The 20,888-nt window shown below is 30.5% G+C and overlaps 1 protein-coding gene across 2 annotated transcripts; it reads left to right on the top strand.

Moving 5' to 3' along the window:
* Positions 1-2,422: 2,422 nt before the first annotated feature.
* On the top strand, positions 2,423-20,632 carry LOC145098116 (callose synthase 2-like). Of its 2 annotated transcripts, XM_079035796.1 has the most exons (43): positions 2,423-2,650; positions 3,083-3,322; positions 3,689-3,789; positions 3,942-4,060; positions 4,144-4,237; positions 5,070-5,180; positions 5,873-5,989; positions 6,070-6,162; positions 7,355-7,446; positions 7,523-7,649; positions 8,631-8,768; positions 8,848-8,924; positions 9,021-9,105; positions 9,203-9,325; positions 9,447-9,564; positions 9,970-10,304; positions 10,725-10,777; positions 10,866-10,926; positions 11,033-11,114; positions 11,216-11,265; positions 11,351-11,437; positions 11,529-11,663; positions 11,765-11,856; positions 11,964-12,048; positions 12,163-12,323; positions 12,536-12,659; positions 12,741-12,841; positions 12,925-13,051; positions 13,131-13,282; positions 14,314-14,423; positions 14,508-14,633; positions 14,738-14,806; positions 15,749-15,938; positions 16,199-16,355; positions 16,801-16,920; positions 17,011-17,126; positions 17,207-17,290; positions 17,361-17,473; positions 17,539-17,768; positions 17,842-18,636; positions 18,722-18,772; positions 19,859-20,044; positions 20,216-20,632. In XM_079035796.1, the coding sequence occupies exons 2-43, from the start codon at positions 3,133-3,135 to the stop codon at positions 20,465-20,467; spliced, it is 5,829 nt and encodes a 1,942-aa protein (XP_078891922.1). In that variant the 5' UTR covers positions 2,423-2,650; positions 3,083-3,132; the 3' UTR covers positions 20,468-20,632. The 2 variants fall into 2 exon arrangements, with proteins under 2 accessions (XP_078891922.1, XP_078891917.1); XM_079035791.1 differs by having other exon boundaries at positions 11,964-12,323.
* The last annotated feature ends 256 nt before the right edge of the window (positions 20,633-20,888 follow it).

The raw sequence follows: 20,888 nt of genomic DNA, 5'->3' as shown, positions 1-20,888 counted from the left end.
AAAACATTAAAAAAGACTACAACTTTTATTTACTGTTTCTAATTTATGAGTTCTTATTTAGAATGCTACAATAATCCTTCAAAGTGTACTTATAAATTATTATTTTTATTTTATTATCTGTTAAATACCAGTATTAATTAAAATGGTGGTATGTAGTGTATAGTAAAATGGAAAAAAAAAATCAATTATTAAGCTTTAATTTATATAGATTTTGGTTATGGTCACCCCATTTTTTATAGTCGTGTTCCGCCCCTGTATGTTACCAATTTAATTTATACATGCATTATAAGTTGATAAACGATATATATTGTATATTCGAATCAAAGCATATAACTTTGTTAATCTATACCGAGATCATATAAGTACAAAGTTTTGACATTTTTATTATATATTTTTATTGCTACAGATAACTAATTTTAGAAAAAAAAAAACACTCGTTAATATTATTATAAAATGGTAAGTGGAGAGGATATATGATTGTGACATTAGTGATGTATGATGTATCTTAAGAAATTCATCAAATTATTAAATTTCTTTACGATTTTATTTTTAGTATGATAAAATATCATAATAACTCTTTGATATATGTAGTTTTGTCACTGTATTTATACGTTTATTAACAAAAACCTTTGGTTTCATTCAAAATTCGCCAAATAAAATATCTTTTGTGGTTATACACATTAATTTTTTTTTATAAACTACATATATTTTCATACTTATATCCTTTATATTACTTTTATCCAACTTTACGTATTATTAAAATGAAAAGACCGACGTAATCTTAATAATATTATCTTTGTTTAAAAGTTCTTTTGCTTTAAGAACCATTTTGTTTTAATATTCGGATTGAAATCTTCAAGTCACCTATATTTTTTAATCATTCATTTTGTAATTCCATAAAGCAAATTCCTTAAAATTCTATTGAATAAAATATAATAATATAGAATATTGATGATATATGTTATTATTTATTTCTAACTTCTTTTCTATGTTTTATCATATTTACTAGTTACATTCGTTTACATACGGTTTTCTTTTAAATATTTTTTATTCCATACAATATTGAAGTAAAATTAACATGCGGTTGCTCTCATTGATTACGATTATTAATTAACTAGTTGTCAGACCCATGTATTACATGAGAACTTAAAATTTATAAGAAAATAAGAAAAGTAATGAATTATTAAAATTGAAATGTTTTTTTTTTATATTTTAAATGTAAAAAAAATAATTTGAATAAATTAACAAAATAAATTAATGAGTTTTAATTTGGTAATTTTAAAATTAGAAGGTAAGTTCATTAATAAAATTGATATTCATTTATTACTACATTTATTCTAATTACTACATTAAAAGATTATGTGAAATTTAATAAAATAAGAAAACTCATAAAATAATACGTGGAAAAAAAATTAATTCAAAATAACCAAAAATGACATTTGACAAATTGAATGGAAGTGTGATATGTGACAAAAAAAAACATTCATTTATTATTAGAGGATTTAACAAAGATAATGCTTTGATTCTTTACGATTTAACCATTACTGTTTTTTATTTCAATCAATAAAAGTTATATATATATATATATATATATATATATATATATATATATATATATATATAAAGAACTTTATACTACATCTGTAACTTTCGGGTTTAATTGGTGATAAAACATACACCACTTTTCATTACCGATATGTCATCGCATGTAATTTATAAATAATATTTTGCCTTTTGAAATTTAACATATTATACTCATCATTTAATTTGAGAAGTTTGTTACCAAATTAAATGATATTTTAGAAAAACTTATAATTTAACAAATTATCCTCATCATTTAATTTGAGAAGGTTTTTACAAAATTAAATGATATTTAGAAAATACATATAATGACACACACCTTAATGAAAAATAATGTTAAACCTCTAAAAGATAGAATCTCACAGTAGATATTTTTGATAAAGTAAATTACACGGATAGTTCCTATGGTTTGGGGTAATTTGATACTTAACTTATTTTTTTAACTCGGAGGATCTCTATTGTTTGTTTTTGTTATGCGTTTGGTCCATGTCTTACCTAAAAATACTGTTGTTTAAATAAAGAAATGGTGAGGTAGGTAAGGTAAGGTGAGGGTTGGGGTTGTGTTAATTTAAATAAATTAGAAAATCAGGACAAAATAATCTTTTTAGCTAAGATAGGGACCAAACGCGTAACAAAAACAAATAATAAGTACCTTCCGAGTGAAACAAATAAAATAAAAACTAAACATGCAAATTACCCTAAACCATAAGAACCATTCGTGTTATTTACTCTTTTTGATAGATATTTTTATGATTTATATTGCTCTTTAACAAAAAGCCAAAGTTATAGACCTAAGTGTAAAATTTAGTTTTATTTTTGTTTAAAGTAGCAAAGGTCTCCAACGTCCCTTTCTCCGTTTTTCTTTCTCTCTCATATGTATTCTCAGTGAAGCTTCTCTGCTTCTTCTTAGTTTTTACTTGATTTCAGCTACTTTTTCTGATTGGATGTCTCCTTATCCATACACCCAACCACCCCACACACAAAATATATGCAATTAGTGAAAAGAAATTACTGTAGCTACTCATGCGAAGTTATACCTTCTATGGAACTTTGATGCGTTAGTTACTTGGTAAGTTCATAATCGTCTTCATCGTTTGTTATTTGATGATCGTATGAAGATTCACTAATCGAAGAAGATAAAGTTACTTTAAGGGTTTTGACTTTATGAATTTGAACTTTTCCGATGAAAACTAGATTGAATTTTGGGTTTTAACGAATCTGAGATATTCGATGAACTCGGTTTCTTAAGGTCTTCGATTATTTTCTTACAATAACGACAAATTGAATAGAGTTGAAGCTCTTCCTTCAAAGATTCCTTAATGAATTTCGAAAATTTGGTCCACTGTTTGACTGTGGATAGAAAGTTGATCTTTTGTTTTCTGGCCAAACATGTGCTACTTTAGAATAACTGAAAGCTTCTCCCTCTCTCTTTCTCTTTATCTAATCGAAGCTTATCTGATCAAAAGTGTACTCTATATGATACTGATTGCTATACCAACAGGTAATTTAGAGTGAATTTAAGCTCTTCAGCAAGAAGAATCTGAAGAAACAATGGCTTACACTAGAAGAGGATCTGATCAGCAGCCACCTGGCAGGCTGCTGAGAACTCAAACAGCTGGCAATTTAGGTGGTGAGGCTATGATGGATAGTGAAGTAGTGCCTTCATCTCTTGTTGAAATAGCACCTATTCTTCGTGTTGCTAATGAAGTTGAACCAAGTAACCCTAGGGTTGGCTATCTTTGTAAGTACTTATCTGTTTCTGTATCTGACTAGATGTTCTTATTGTTTTCAATAATCCATATTTGTTCATGCTATTATTTTGGGACACATTCCTTTTGTGTTTTTAGCTTTAGCCTTGTGGTTGCAATTGGTTTAAAAAGAGTACAATGATAAAGCTACTTCATATTGTGATAAAATTAGGGCAAGTTATTATAAGTTGGATATCTTGTTACTTGTTAGTTTGTCTTGTAGTGCTAATAAATGCAATGATTTTTATAACCAAATGCTTCTTGTTCTCATTCTTTAGTAAGGTATATCATTAATTTTTTAGCTCACTTTTCTTGCTTAAATGCAAAGGCATCAAGAAACTTATCATATGCTTAAATAGGTCGATTCTATGCCTTTGAGAAAGCTCATAGACTAGATCCAACATCAAGTGGTCGTGGTGTTCGTCAATTCAAAACTGCTCTACTTCAACGCCTAGAGAGGGTATGTCTTCTCTTCTTTTCCATCAATTATTATTTATATATATATATATATATATATATATATATATATATATATATATATTTCATCAAAATTTCCTTATTTCCATTTTATGAGTAGCATTTCATTGAAAACCTTCTTTGTATTTTATATAGGAAGATCAAACAACATTAGCAGGGAGAACAAAGAGTGATGCTCGTGAAATGCAAAGCTATTATCGCCATTATTATGGAAAGTACATTCAAGCCTTACAAAATGCTGATAAAGCCGATCGGTAATCGTATCTCTTCAGGGGTATTTTTGTCTTTTTTGTATTTTTTCCATTTCTTGATTGTAGATGTTTTCTTGTGATTTCAGTACGCGTCTTACAAAAGCTTATCAAACTGCTGCGGTTCTTTTTGAGGTATTAAAGGCTGTGAATCAGATAGATGGAGTTGAGGTGGCAAAGGAGGTAATGTTGGATATTTTTCTTCTTTCAAGAAATTCATTTAATATAGGGTTAATCTCATAAAAGACCTTATATTTTGTGTTTTTTCCCGTATTAAACCTCATCTTTATTTTTTTCATGAAAAAGGCTTTGTATTTTTTATTTTTATTTTTTCCAATCTGGCCCTTTTAGTCATTTTCACCAAAAAAGGTGGGTTAATCTCGAAAAAGACCTAATATTTTGTGTTTTTTCGGGATTAAACCTCAAAGTTATTTTTTGCCTGAAAAAGACCTTGTGTTTTTATATTTTTTCCGAAAAAGCCCTCAACTTTGTATTTTTTTTCAAAAAAAAACCCTCAACCTTCTAAATGCTTCCAAATAAACCCTCAATTTTTTTAGTTTTTCACGAAAAAACCCTCACATTTTACAATTTTTTTGGAAAAAAAATGACTAAAAGCGCCAAAGCGGAAAAAAATGAAAAAAATACAAGGTCTTTTTCAGGCAAAAAATAAATATGAGGTTTAATCCGGAAAAAACACAAAATATGAGGTCTTTTTTGAGATTAACCCTTAAAAAGTTGTAAAATGTGAGGGTTTTTTCAGGAAAAACTAAAAAAGTTGAGGGTTTATTTGGAAACATTCAGAAGGTTGAGGGTTTTTTTTCGGGAAAAAAAAATACAAAGTTGAGGGTTCTTTTCGAAAAAAGTGAAAGAAAATACAAGGTCTTTTTCATGAAAAAAATAAAGATGAGGTTTAATCTGGAAAAAACACAATATAAGATCTTTTATGAGATAACCCTTTAATATAAACTTATATTTGTATATGACTATATGTAATTTTGGTAAATTATAATTATAGATATTGGAAGCAAACACAAAGGTTGAAGAGAAGACAAGAATGTATGCACCTTATAATATACTTCCACTTGATCCCGATAGTTCTAATCAAGCTATTATGACATATCCAGAGGTTTGTTCCAAAAATCTTTTACTTTTCCGATTCTACCCTTTTGCATATTTAATTTCTTATCGAATAAACTGAAGAACACAACAGAACTTTTAGGATTTTAAATCTATCAACAAATGTTTACAGCTGCACATCCTATGTGGATGATGACGTGGCATAAAAACTTGTTAACTTGTTACCTATTACTATATTGGGTAACTTTTTTTTAAAGTACAATGCTCTAATAAGGAATAATTTGAAAGTACAACGTGTTGTAATAAGGAAAAATTAGAAGCTACATTGTTATTTCTTGCATTTTGCCCATATTATTATATATGTCCAATTAGAAAGGAGAAACGAATATTATACTTTTAGGTTTCATACTTTGGCCACAACAGTTTTGTCTCTCGTCAGGTTTGGTCCCTGTGTAGAAAATAAATTACAAAAACTGTCCTAATTTACCGAAAAGGTCCCTATGCAGATTTTTTTTACAGAAACAAACAGTCCATGTGTTCAAGACTTTCGTATGTTGGCAGGTTTGGTCCCTATGTAGAAAATAAATTACAAAAGTTCTCCCTGAAGGTCTCTGTGCAGATTATTTTACAGAAACGGTCCATGTGTTTAAAAAAAATTACAAAAATGGTCCCTGTCTACACCATTTCTTGCATTTTGCCCATATTTAATATAAGAGAGATTTTTACTTGTTGAATTTGTAGATACAAGCTTCTGTCTCTGCTCTCAGAAATACCAGAGGTCTACCATGGCCAAAAGGCTACAATAAAAAGGAAGATGAAGACATATTGGATTGGCTACAGGCTATGTTTGGTTTTCAGGTTTGTTGCTTTGTGATTCATACAATAAAATATGTTTTTTTTTTTTAGATGATTTTGGTGTAACTTTTATTGATTTTCAGAAAGATAGTGTCTCGAATCAAAGGGAACACTTGATCTTGTTACTTGCAAATGTTCATATTCGACAATTCCCAAAGACTGGTCAACAACCTAAGGTATTTTACTCCAGAGAGTAGCATTAAATAGTTGTAAGAGTAAATTATGAAAATAGTCCCTGTGTTTTCTGATTTTTACCCTGTTTGGTCCAAACTGAATCCTTTTTCAGTTTTGGTCCTTATTTCAAGGTTTCATATCTGATTTGGTCCTTATTTAGTTATTTCAAGATATTGGGAATTAAACTTGATATGAAACCTTGAAATGAGGACCAAAATTGACAATTCCTAAAACATGGCCAACAATGTAAGGTATTTTACTTCAGAGTGTGTGGCATTAATAGTTGTAAGAGTTAATTACAAACTAGTCCCTATACTTTCTGAGTTTTACCGTGTTTTGTCCAAATTGAAATTGTTTTTCAGTTTTGGTCCTTTCAAGTTTTCATATTGATTTTTTGGTTCATGGTACTTTCACGTGGCCCTTTTATCAAGGTTTCATATCAGTTTTGGTCCTTATTTCAAGATTTTGGAACCAAATTCGATATAAAACCTTGAAATAAGGACCGAAATTGACAATTCCCAACGACAGGCCAACAACCTAAGGCATTTTGCTTCAGAATGCAGCATTAAATAGTTGTAAAAGTAAATTACAAAAATAGTCCCCGTTCTTTCTTTTTTTACCTTGTTTAGTCCAAGCTGAAGCCTTTTTCAATGTTGGTCCTTATTTCAAGGTTTCTTTTGGCCCTTATTTCAAGGTCTCATATCAGTTTTGGTCCTTATTTCAAGATTCTGGGAACCAAACTCGATATAAAACCTTAAAATAAGGACCAAAATTTACAATTCAACAATCTAAGGTCTTTTACTACAGAGTCTAGCGTTAAATAGTTGTAAGAGTAAATTACAAAAAATAGTCCCTGTGCTTTCTGATTTTTCCCGTGTTTAATCCAAACTGAAACTTTTTTCAGTTCTGGTCCTTATTTCAATGTTTCATATCGATTTTTAGTCCATGGGACTTTCTTTTGGTTCTTATTTCAAGGTTTCATATTTGGTCCTTATTTCAAGATTCTAGGAACCAAACTTGATATAAAACCTTGAAATAAGGACCAAAACTGAAAAAAACTTTCAGTTTTTGTACTAAACACAGTAAAATCAGAGAATACAGGGACCATTTTCGTAATTTACTCTATTTTTAATGTACATACTTGCATATTCATTTCTGCTGACATTCTTGCAAATTGTTTTTTTTTTTAAATAGTTGGATGATGTGGCAGTTGATGAGGTGATGGATAAACTTTTTGAAAATTACCTGAAGTGGTGCAAATATTTGGGTCGCAAAGATAGTCTTACGTGAGTTTAATTTTTTTTGTAGTTATTTATTATTGACCCTTTGGTTTTTTAGTTTCACAATATTGTTGTATTTCAGGTTCCCAAATATTCAAAAAGAAAGGCAACAAAGGAAACTTTTATACATGGGTTTGTATCTTCTTATATGGGGTGAAGCTGCAAACTTGAGATTTATGCCTGAATGCCTTTGCTACATCTATCACCACGTATGCAATATTTTGATCCTCTTATGCTCTTTCCAATACTCCTTTTTATTCTTTTACATCAAGTAATTTTAGAAATCTTATTAACATTTTCATTTATACTCGAGTAAATTACTATTTTGGTCCCTGAGTATAGCTAGTTATTTTAATTTTGGTCCCAAAAAGTTTTTTTTTTCTTTTCTTGCAATTTTGCTCCTTATTTGAGGTTTTTGTAACGTTTTTGGTCCTTCTTTCCAGTAAAACAACTTATTTGGTCCCTATGTAGAGCTGATTTTTGCAATTTTGGTTCCAAAATTTGTCATTTCACTTGGGACAGGGACCAAAAATGTACAAAAACCTCAAAATAAGGACCAATATTGAAGTAATTTTAGAAACCTTATTAAGCTTTTCATTTATATTCGAGTAAATTACTATTTTGGTCCCTGAGTATAGCTAGTTATTTTAATTTTGGTCCTAAAAAGCCTTTCTTGCAATTTTGCTCCTTATTTGAGATTTTTGTAGCGTTTTTGGTCCCTCTTCCCAGTAAAATGACCTTTTTGGTCCCTAAGTATAGCTGATTTTTGAAAATTTGGTCCCAAAAATAGTCATTTCACTTGGGACAGGGACCAAAAATATACAAAAACCTCAAATAAGGACCAACATTGAAGTAATTTTAGAAACCTTATTTACCTTTCCATTTATATTCGAGTAAATTATAACTTTGGTCCCTAAGTATAGCTAATTATTTAAAATTTGGTCCCAAAAACCTTTTTATTGCAGTTCTTCTCCTTATTTGAGGTTTTTGTAACGTTTTGGTCCCTCTTCCGATTAAAATGACTTTTTTGGTCCCCGAGTATAGCTGATTTTTGCAATTTTAGTCCCAAAAATTGTTATTTCACTTGGCATAGGGACCAAAAATGTACAAAAACCTCAAATAAGGATCAACATCGAAAGAAATAGCTATTTTCAGTGTCCAAAAATGTAATTTACTTTTTATATTCACAGATGGCATTTGAACTTTATGGTTTGCTGGCTGGAAGTGTGAGTTCTGTAACTGGTGAGAATATTAAACCTGCATATGGAGGTGAAAAAGAGGCATTCTTGATGAAAGTTGTGACTCCTATCTACAATACAATTGCAAAGGTGTGTACATAAAGGTCTTTTAATTTCATGTAAGTTTTAGACTTACACTTCATAATTCTCATTTTATTGTTCCTTGTAGGAAGCTCATAAAAGCAAAGGAGGAAAGACAAAGCATTCTCAATGGAGAAATTATGATGATCTGAATGAGTACTTCTGGTATCTCATTTTTCATAAATCTTGAATCAAATTTCAATTTTTTTTTTATGAAATTTTTTTTGTTAAATATGTTACTAAATTGGTGTAACATTTTAGGTCAGTTGATTGTTTTCGCATAGGATGGCCAATGCGAGCTGATGCTGATTTCTTTCATGTGCCTGATGAAGTTAAAGAGGATGAGGTGAGTATTATTTTACTCTTTTTAAAATAATAAAAAATAAAAAATGACTTCCTGTATCAGATTCTTATTTTAAACCTTATTGTTTATTTATTTTCAGGTGGAAAAACCTACTGGTAGTAGGAGGTGGGTAGGGAAGATCAATTTTGTTGAGATAGATTCATACTGGCATATATTTAGGAGTTTTGATAGGATGTGGAGCTTTTTCATTTTATGTTTACAGGTAATCTTATTTTATTTATTTATTTATTTTTGTGTGTGTATGTGTTATAAATTATAATGCTTTCTTTAGCTTTGTTATATTAATAATTCCTCTCATGCCTAACATAAACTACCAACTGAAGGCAATGATTATTATAGCATGGAATGGATCTGGTAAACTAGGCTCTGTATTTGATGGAGAAGTGTTCAAGAAAGTTTTGAGCATCTTCATAACAGCAGCAATTTTGAAACTTGGACAAGGTAACTAACTAATTACATACTCTGTTTGCAGTATCGATTTTGACTTTTGCAAGTCAAACCTAAAAGTTCTACAAATTCACTTTATCACCATTAAGACTATGTTACTGTTGGAAAAATGGCCTCAAAGATTCCCAACAACTTGTTCAATGAAAAATGATGGAGAAAATTCAACACAATAATTTACATGTAAAACTCCAAAACAAGAGAAGAACCACGACAAAATCCACTATATGATAAATTGTTACAATCACATAGACTAATATCTCAAGTCACTCCAATTACATTAATAGTGATCCCACACAAGAAAGGGGATTAAACCTTTACACAATGTGACTGTGACACTGCTAATCTATATATGATAAATTGTTACAATCACATAGACTAATACCTAAAGTCATTTTCCAGCTGTCATTGATCTGGTGATGATGTGGAAAGCAAGGTTTAGCATGTCATTTCACGTGAAGCTTCGATACATATTGAAGACACTTTCAGCAGCAGCTTGGGTCATAGTTTTACCAATTACATATTCTTATAGTTTGAATAATCCTTCTGGATTTGGTCAAACCATGAAGAGTTGGTTTGGAAGTGGACCAAGTTCCCCTTCTTTATTCATTTTAGCAATTGTTGTTTACTTGTCTCCAAACATGCTTTCAGCATTATTATTCCTCCTACCCTTTTTCCGTAGAAAACTAGAGAGATCAAATTACAGAATTGTCAGATTCATCATGTGGTGGTCACAGGTACACAAAAAACCTTCCAAAATATAAATTTTTTATACTTAAAATTGTTTTATTTTTGTTGTTCAATCCCCCAATCATTTAATTGTACTAAATAGGTCTCTAATGTGTTTTCAATTACACCATTCGATCCTATGTGGCATCCTACATGGCGTACAATTGGCAAAACGGTTCAAATTGTGTCCATGTGGCAATCCGCATGGACGCCATGTAGGCACCAGGTGGACATATAATGTGAACATTTTGTTTCCATGATGCCACTTAGGTCAATGGTGTAACTGAAAACACATTAGATGTTTAGTGAGATATTGAGTACAATTAAAAAGATTAGGGACTTAAATAGCAAAATGGGAATAATTGGTTGCTAAATAGCGACATTAACCATTCAGAATATTGTTTTTAACAGTTTTTAAAAATCTGCAGCTTCCACTTTATGTGGGGAGGGGAATGCATGAAGATCCTCTTTCCCTAATCAAGTAGGACTTCCTTAATAAAATCACATTTGCATATTGGCTGAAATTGTTATATATATAATTATATATACTTAAAAATGTTCTTTATTAGGTACACATTCTTTTGGGTTATCCTCTTAGTGGCAAAGTTAGCTTTCAGCTACTACTTAGAGGTGTTTCTCATGTTCTTAATCTTTTTCGTCCAACACTTATCTACACTTCTTATAGTCTTAGTGAGAATAATTTATTTATTTATTTATATTTTTTCTTATATTACAGATAAAGCCTCTAGTGGGTCCTACAAAAGCAATTATGAATGTTCACATAAGACGTTACCAATGGCATGAGTTCTTCCCCCAAAGTATGCTTTTGTGCATATAATAAACAAGTCCATTAGTAATTAGTTACACCATGAAATGAAGTTGATTATGATTTCCACATTGTTTTTTTTCCTCTTTTCAGCTAGCAACAATCTTGGTGTTGTAATTGCACTTTGGGCTCCTATTATTCTTGTATGTTACTTTTACTTTTATTTATTTTCTTCTATCACTTTCCTCTAAGTTTTTAAACTGTAACTTTTAATTTTATCTTCAACAGGTATATTTCATGGATACACAAATTTGGTATGCTATCTTTTCAACTATATTTGGTGGTTTCTATGGTGCATTTAGGCGTCTTGGAGAGGTTGGTATTTTAAATTTTAACTATTTCTTACATCTTGTTTCTGTTTTTTTATTTTGTTTTCTTATTTGTCAAATGTTTTCTTCTTTTTCAGATACGAACACTGGAAATGTTGAGAAGTAGGTTTGAGCAACTGCCATTTGCTTTTAACAAATGGTTAATTCCAGCAGAAAATAGTGAAAAGACTAAAAGGGGACTCAAGGCTACTCTATCACGTAGAATCACTAAGGTTAAATTTTATCATCTTCTCATTAGTTAACTAACCACAAGGTACACATTCTTTTGACTTTGACTTTTCTTATACTTATCAGTTTTATGTATCTATTTCAGAACACATCTGATAAAGGTGAGGCAGCAAGGTTTGCTCAAATGTGGAATAAAATCATTACAAGTTTCAGAGAAGAGGATTTGATAAATGACAGGTGTTGTTCTACATGATTTAAATCATTTCATACTTTCATATCCCTTAAAAAAGTAAAAAACCTTTTTTTTTTACTGATTTCTACATGGATTTTGTTATGGCTATTAGTGAAAAGGCTCTGTTACTCATGCCATACTGGACAGATGTTGATTTGGATCTCATTCAGTGGCCTCCATTTTTGCTTGCTAGCAAGGTTTCTTACTCATTCCATATGTTGATATATATATATATATATATATATATATATATATATATATATATATATATATATATATATATATTGACATCTTTAATGGTGATTTTGCAGCTTCCTATAGCGTTGGATATGGCAAAAGACAGTAATGGGAGGTACTCTGAACTGAAAAAGAGGCTGAATTCAGACAGTTATATGGACTATGCAGTTCGCGAATGCTATGCTTCATGCAAAAATATTCTCAATTTTCTTGTTTTAGGGGATCGTGAAAAAAAGTATGTAAATAAATTACCATTCTAGTCCTTTCACTATTGAATATTGATTTGTTCATTATATCATCCTACTTTGAAAATCTTCTCAATTATAGCAACATCATCTAATAAAAAGCAAGAAAGTAGGATGCTATAGTACAAATGAACTGTTTCCTCATTTAGCCTTGTTTTATATTTGACTAATTTGTCCTTTAATGTGGTTTGACTATTTTCAGTGTTTTGACTGAGATATTCAACACGGTTGACACACTCATAGAGAAGGGAGAACTTTTAAATGAGTTTGATATGCGGGCCCTACCTAGCCTCACTTTTCAATTTGTTAAGCTTATTGAGTTTTTGGTAAGTAAACTACGTAAAAATTCAATAACATATATTTTTTTTAAAGATATTTGCTTAATTCACAATCTTTGTTTTCTACAGATGAAAAATGAAGAAGGAGACAAAGATGGTGTTGTAATTGTATTACTTAACATGTTGGAGATTATGACAAGAGACATAATGAGGGATGCACCAATTTCTAGGTTAATTCTCAAGTTGCATAATTGACATTCCTGAATAACTATTATTAATTAATTAATTAAATTCTTTTGCTTCCCAAATACAGTTTGATGGAATCAAACCATGGTGGTGCTTATGGAAACCAAGAAGCTCAACACGATAAACAATATCAGAAATTCTTTGCAGCTCTTAATTTTCCTGTTACAAAAGAAATAGATGCTTGGAAAGAGAAAGTAAGTTTTTAGTTTTTACTCCTAACATTTACCTTATTTCATTATTTGTAAACCATGTTTTTATTAATATTGTTTCCAGATAAGAAGGCTTCATCTGTTGCTTACTGAAAAGGAATCTGCTATGGATGTACCTTCAAACATAGAAGCCAGAAGGCGAATCTCTTTCTTCTCAAATTCATTGTTTATGGATATGCCTAAAGCACCCAAAGTTAGAAACATGATATCTTTCTCGTAAGTTTACTTTGCACCTTATTTACTATTTAATAAATATAATCAGAAAATAAATGTCATTTGAAACACTTATAATACATCCTTTGATTATTGTCATCTAGACACTTCCATTTGTGGGTCTCGTATATAGTTAGCAAGTCAAAAAAATATTTATAGAAACTAGCATTTGACGTAAATCACAAAATAGATATTGCGCAAAAACAATATTTATAGAAACTAGCATTTGAGGTAAATCACAAAATAGATATTGCTCAAAAACAATATTTATAGAAACTAGCATTTGTGATCTAGACACTTCCATTTGTGGGTCCCGTATATAGTTAGCAAGTCAAAAACAATATTTATAGAAACTAGCATTTGGCGCATTAGCTGAAAAGCTAGCTGCTAGCTGATAGCTGAAAAACTAGCTGATAAAAAATGGTGTTTGGTAAAACTAGCTGAAATATATAAAATGACATAAAAGGACATTTAAAAGAACGTGTTTCTATAATTAATTAAGGGGTATATTTGGTAAAATTTGAAAAAGCTAGTCTAAGTAGCTTTTTAAAAAGCTAGCTTATAAGCTACTTTTTGGCTTGTCAAACATGACAACTTAAAAAGCTCAAAATAAGCTAGTTGTAACTCTGTACTTTCCATTTTTTTTAATTATAGTATCATACTTTCATATTAGTTCTTATTAGAGCATTATACTTAAAAAAATTTACATAATATAGGAGAAGGTAACCTCAGATTGAGATTTTGATGATATGACATAAATTAACAGGTTTTAATGTCATCTTATTGTTCACATAGGAGATAAAGTTACAAAACACTTTGGCCTATAATTTTCTTTTACCAATTTTCAAGAATGAATATATTCTTTTTCCTATCCTTTTGCTATAATGGATAGAGTTTCCAAAATACAATGCTTTAACAACAAATAATATAAAAGTAGTGTTTTACATATTGGGAAAAGCCATGTTGATAGGAATATAAGTTAACTTTAATAAACACATATTGATATTCTTTTTGTACTACTTTTTCTATCTAAGGGTTCTTACTCCTTACTTCAATGAGGATGTTCTTTTCTCAATGGATGCATTGGAAAAACCAAATGAAGATGGAGTTTCCATCCTTTTTTACTTGCAGAAAATTTTCCCAGGTCAGTTTACTTTATTATTATCATTTTTTTTTTTTGTCATTAAATCCATGTGAAAATGATACTGAATAACTATGTGATATACAGATGAATGGGAGAATTTTCTTCAACGGGTGGGATATAAACATGAAGATGAAATGAAAGGTAATCCAGAAATGGAAGAAGAGCTTCGCCATTGGGCATCATATAGAGGCCAAACACTAACTAAAACTGGTATTTATATTTATATGATCTTTTCATGAATTTTGAGTTTTTAAATTTTGTGTTAACTAAATAAATGATTATCATCTTCTGTTTTAAATTTGTCTGAAAATTAGTTAGAGGCATGATGTACTATCGACAAGCATTGGAACTTCAGACTTTCCTTGACATGGCAAAAGATGATGGTAAGTATATAAGCTTGTGTTTTGTATGATGGAATTGGAGAAGGAATGGAATTGACCATTCCATTCCTTCGTCTTTCAATTCCATCCAACTAAACTCTTTCTCTTTGTTCCCATGGTATTTAACATTAGCATGCTAATATGCTATATAAATCATTTATTCCGTTGGAATGAAAAAAGTTGTTTGATTTGCTTGATGGAATAGAATCTTTGATTCCTTCCATTTCTTTAATTTTCATTCCTTAGGGTTTTGTTTTTTTTTTTTTTTTTTTTTTTTTTTTTTTTTTTTGAAATTGAAATTGAAATTGAAATTCTATTTTAAGTTTTTAACCCATTCTTATTTTTAAATTTAGTGTTAATCTCATAAAAGACCTTATATTTTGTGTTTTTTCTGGATTAAACCTCAACTTTATTTTTTGCCTAAAAAAGACCTTATATTTTTTCCGAAAAAACCCTCAACTGTCTTTTTTTTTTTTCCTGGAAAAACCCTCAACCTTCTAACCTTTCCCAAATAAACCCTCAACTTTTTTAGTTTTTCTCGAAAAACCCTCACATTTAATATTTCTTTTTTTTGGATAAAAATGACAAAGGGTCAGATCGGAAAAAATGCAAAAACTACAAGGTCTTTTTCAGGAAAAAAAATAAATTTGAGGTTTAATCTAGAAAAAAATAACACAAAATATAAGTCTTTTATAGTGGTTTCACAATTTTTTTTTTTCTAAAAGTAACGAGAGAATATTTTTTCTTTATTATAATCTTATTTGGGTATTCATGTTTGTTCACTTTGCTAGTTTTGTAAATAACAAAAGGTAATGACTTATTCCATTCCTTCGTCTTTCAATTCCTTTCAACTAAACTGTTTCTCTTTGTTCCCATGGCTTTTTTCATGGTATTTAACATTAACATGTCATATAAACCATACAAAATCTCTCTTTTTTTTTTTAGAATTGATGAAAGGTTACAAAGCTGCTGAATCCAACACTGAAGAATATTTAAGCAATAATAGATCATTATGGACACAATGTCAAGCAGTGGTTGATATGAAGTTCTCATATGTGGTATCATGTCAACAATATGGAATCCAGAAAAGAGCAGGCCTTGCTCATGCTCATGACATTCTCAGACTCATGACTACGTATGAATCATGAAATTTATTATATTTTTAAATGCAATAAATAGCAATGTACTTTCATTCACTTATTTATTATATCATCCTACTTTCATTTCTTCCTATTACAACATTTTACTTTTAAAAAAATTGAAGTAGGATGCTATAATTCACAAATGAGTTAAAGTACGTTGCTATTTCCTGAATTTTGCACTTCATGTAAAAAATTGGTTGTTATATTGTATGTTCTAACATTTTTTTTTGTATATGGTTACATTAATGATCAGGTACCCTTCTCTTCGTGTTGCTTTTATTGATGAGGTTGAAGAAACAAGCAATGAAAAAACAAAAAAAGTGGTGGACAAAGTTTCCTTTTATTCAGTTCTTGTGAAAGCTGTTCCAAAGTCTGCTGATTCCTCTGATCCAGTTCAAAACCAAGATCAGGTACACAAGGGCATTTTCGTCCATGTGCTGCTTAGTTGATTCTTTTATTTTTTGTATGCTTTCCTTTTTAGTCCATATTACACTCTTTCATTACGTTTTTGTACACAAGGGCATTTTGGTCTTTTCCTTGAGGTGGGTGGTACTAGTAGAATCATCTTCCTGGATTTTTTAATATCATTAAAGTTCGAATCAGGGAAGCTCTTCCATATGAACATATGGCCATTGTTACAAGGAAAAAGACCAAAATGCCCTCATGTGCCAACTCAAGTGAATGAGCCTAACAGTCTGAAACTGAAAGGACAAAAAACATTATGAAACAGTAAAATAAGGACCAAAATGGTCCAAAACCAAAAATCTGTAAAAAGGTTAAATAAAACTTGTGTTGTATAAGATTTATACATATAAATACACTGAAGTGACAATTTATTTATTATTTTTTTTTCAGGTTATATATCGTATAAAACTTCCGGGACCCGCGATACTGGGAGAGGGAAAACCAGAAAACCAAAACCATGCAATAATATTTACACGTGGAGAAGGCCTTCAAACAATTGATATGAACCAAGTACTTATGCTTTCAGTTTTTTCTTATTAATTAATTACACTCTTTTATTTAAATTAGCTTAATATTTATTGTCATATATAAATTCAACAGGATAACTACATGGAAGAAGCATTTAAAATGAGAAATTTGCTTCAAGAGTTTCTTGTCACACATGGCGTAAGGACCCCAACTATACTTGGCCTCAGGGAACATATTTTCACTGGCAGGTAAATAACAATTTTTTTTTTTTTGGTTTATTTATTAATATTAAGTATTAACCTTTTTTTATATGATATTATGCTTTCAGTGTTTCTTCTCTTGCGTGGTTTATGTCAAATCAGGAGACAAGTTTTGTAACTATTGGACAAAGATTATTAGCCAACCCCTTAAAGTAAGCTTTACAATCTTTTAACATTATGTTGAAAAATAGTTTTAATACCAATTTTCCCTGCACATTTCAGAGTGAGATTCCACTACGGGCATCCAGATGTATTCGATAGACTATTTCACCTAACCAGAGGTGGTGTCAGCAAAGCTTCCAAAATCGTTAACCTCAGTGAAGACATATTTGCAGGCATGTCGTTTCTTCTTTTATGTTTCATTTATATATATTTTATTCACATTTTTTATATCTCTCAGGTTTCAATTCCACATTACGTGGTGGAAATGTTACGCATCATGAATACATTCAAGTTGGAAAAGGAAGAGATGTTGGTTTAAATCAGATCTCATTGTTTGAAGCAAAGATTGCAAATGGAAATGGAGAGCAGACAATGAGTCGAGATATTTATAGACTTGGACACCGTTTTGATTTCTTTCGCATGCTCTCTTGCTACTTCACTACTGTTGGATTTTACTTCAATACATTGGTAAGATTTTGAAGTTAAATTCAACGAAGCATATACAAATGGAACCATAAACTTGTGTTCTATTCTATCTCAGGTAACTGTGCTTATTGTATACGTGTTTCTCTATGGACGCCTATACCTCGTTCTAAGTGGACTCGAAAGAGAATTAAGCACAAACAAACAAGTCGTAAACGACAAACCCCTTCAAGTCGCTCTCGCATCCCAATCCTTCGTCCAAATTGGCTTCCTCATGGCGCTTCCAATGATGATGGAAATCGGCCTCGAACGCGGATTCCACAAAGCCCTAACCGATTTCATCCTCATGCAACTCCAACTCGCCTCCGTCTTCTTCACCTTCTCCCTCGGCACCAAAACCCACTACTACGGCCGGACTCTCCTCCACGGCGGCGCACAGTACCGCGCCACAGGCCGTGGATTCGTCGTCTTCCACGCCAAATTCGCCGAAAACTACCGACTCTACTCTCGAAGCCATTTCGTGAAAGGAATCGAGCTTCTGATTTTGCTTGTTGTGTATGAGGTTTTTGGGCAATCGTATAGGGGATCGGTTGCGTATATTTTGATTACGATTTCGATGTGGTTTATGGTGGGATCGTGGCTTTTTGCGCCGTTTTTGTTTAATCCTTCGGGGTTTGAGTGGCAGAAGATTGTGGATGATTGGACGGATTGGAGTAAGTGGATTAGTAATCGAGGGGGAATTGGGGTTTCGGTGGATAAAAGTTGGGAGTCGTGGTGGGAGAAGGAACAAGAACATCTTGTGGCGTCTGGGGTTAGGGGGACTGTTATGGAGATTTTGTTGGCGTTGAGGTTTTTTATTTATCAGTTTGGGCTTGTGTATCATTTGAGTTTGACTGAGAGTAAAAGTTTTCTGGTATGTGATTTGTGATTGTGTTATTTTTGGTTGATTGATAGATGGTGATTTTTTGATTGTTTGGATTTTGTTTTTGTTTGTGTAGGTTTATGGGATTTCGTGGCTTGTGCTTATTGGAGTTCTACTTGTAATGAAGGTATGTTACTTAAGAGTAATATAATTTGAAGGGAAATATCTGAAAATTTTACAATATTTTGGATCAGTTTATGGTTTATTCATAATATTTTGTTTTTTAATAGAAAAGTCCAAATTATCTAATTTTGTAAGATAATTCGTTTTTTTCTGTTGAAAAAAAAATAAGGTATGTTTCGTTATTTTAAATAGTCGGGACTTTTTTTATTAAAAGAATAAAAGTTGGGATTAAACCGTAAATTGGCAAAATATTGAGATTTTACCGGAGATTTTCCTAATTTGAATACTTTTAGAAAATGAACTCTACAAAATATATTATATTTTATTTACTAGGCTAACTTTCATAAAAGCCATTTTTTTGGGTTTAACTACTGGAAAAATATTTTCTGGTTTAACTACCAAGACTTTGATATTTAAAAAAAAACTCTTCATGAAACTTTGAATTCTATAAAAACCATTGCAGTTTGCCATTTTTTCATTTTAACCATAGGAAGATTTTGTATTATTATTATTATTATTATTTTTTTTTTGTGATTTAACCATTATAGTTTGGATTTTTTTTTAAAGAACTTCAACCAAAAATATTTTCTCTTCGGTTTAACCATAGGAAGATTTTATTTTTATTTTATGATTTAACCTTTATAGTTTTGGATTTTTTTTTAAATTACTCTAACCAGAAATATATTTTCTCGATCTCTTTTTACAATCCATTACCAAGAAATAATTCCAGTAACTTTTTCGAAACATAATAATAAACCCGGTCGTTAAACCAAAAATAAAAAAATCTTTCGGTGATTAAACAAAAAAATAGTCAAAATATAGTGGTTTTTATGGAATTTGGCCTAATTATTAATACAAAGCAAACATTATACTAAGAAAAATATAATATATATGATTAATGTGTAGTTTTTATAATGTTAATTATTTCATAATTATGTATTATATTAATTTAAAAATAATCCTTAAAAAACCCCGTCTCTTTTTAGCTTTAATCTATGAAACATTTTTGTATAAAAGTTTTTTTTTTTTTTTTTTTGTTGACTTTTGACCAACATATCAAATCTGTTTGACTTTTTACATCTAATTTCAGGCCATGTCATATTGGAGAAAAACTCTTAGTGCTGATTATCAACTTCTCTTCCGATTAATCAATGGTTTCATAGTTGTTGCATTTGCTTCTACTCTAATCACATTGGTTGCACTTCCACACATGACAATCAAGGACATAGTCGTATGCATCCTTGCCTTCCTCCCTACTGGCTGGGGACTACTTCTGGTTAGTATTTTTTTTTCTTAACCGTATTTACAAAATCACCCCTCAGCAGAATTCTCTACTTTTTGCTGACGTGGCAGGGTTATTTACTTTTAAATCTACTCCACCATTTTCATATTACTATTAGTGATGTTAATCGATGTTGTTTATCTGTTGTCTGTTATCTGTTGTTAGATATCACAAGCTTTGAGGCCGTTTTTGCGAAGATCTGGACTGTGGTCATCGATTAGAACCCTAGCACAATACTATGAAATAATCATGGGGTTACTTTTATTCACTCCCGTTGCATTTCTTGCATGGTTTCCATTTGTGTCAGAATTCCAAACACGTATGCTTTTCAACCAAGCGTTCAGTAGAGGTCTACAGATATCTCGTATTCTTGGAGGTGGACAGAAGAAAGATCGGTCTTCTGACAACAAGGAGTAAATACATTTATGTAAATTGCATACGTAAACGATGTGAGTTTTTATTTGTAAGATGTATAGTAATCTTATGTTTTTATTTTTCTTGCCTATTGAGTTTGAGTTGTTATTGAATAAATTTTGTAAATATGGGAAGTGGGATTTGTATCCAAGTGTATATTTCTTATTATGTATGTGGTGTTGTAGGTTAGGACATGGTCTATGTACTTTCTAAGACTATAGGGGGACTTTTACGGATTTAATATGGATCAAATATGTTGAAAACATTATTCTAACAAACAATCGAATCCCTAACATCATTCAAATTTGAAATAGTCAATGGATTAGATAATTAAACTTCATTTCATCAAATAAAGTTCAATTCTAACTTATTGAGTTATTGAGTATTTGCAATTGCTTGGACATAAGGCTTGAAATATATGTTC

Source organism: Lactuca serriola, chromosome 1, assembly GCF_051521515.1.
Source record: "Lactuca serriola cultivar US96UC23 chromosome 1, Lser_US96UC23_V15, whole genome shotgun sequence".
NCBI classification, from domain to species: Eukaryota; Viridiplantae; Streptophyta; class Magnoliopsida; order Asterales; family Asteraceae; genus Lactuca; species Lactuca serriola.
This window is presented reverse-complemented; position numbering and strand designations above follow the sequence as displayed.

What these genes read in the sequence shown, in the direction of transcription:
- LOC145098116 (XM_079035791.1), top strand. Translation starts at nt 3,133, where the DNA reads ATGGCTTACACTAGAAGAGGATCTGATCAGCAGCCACCTGGCAGGCTG. An exon ending in CATTTAGGCGTCTTGGAGAG is followed by an intron (nt 11,438 to 11,528) that starts GTTGGTATTTTA and finishes CTTCTTTTTCAG; the next exon opens with ATACGAACACTGGAAATGTT. An exon ending in AAACAATTGATATGAACCAA is followed by an intron (nt 16,921 to 17,010) that starts GTACTTATGCTT and finishes TAAATTCAACAG; the next exon opens with GATAACTACATGGAAGAAGC.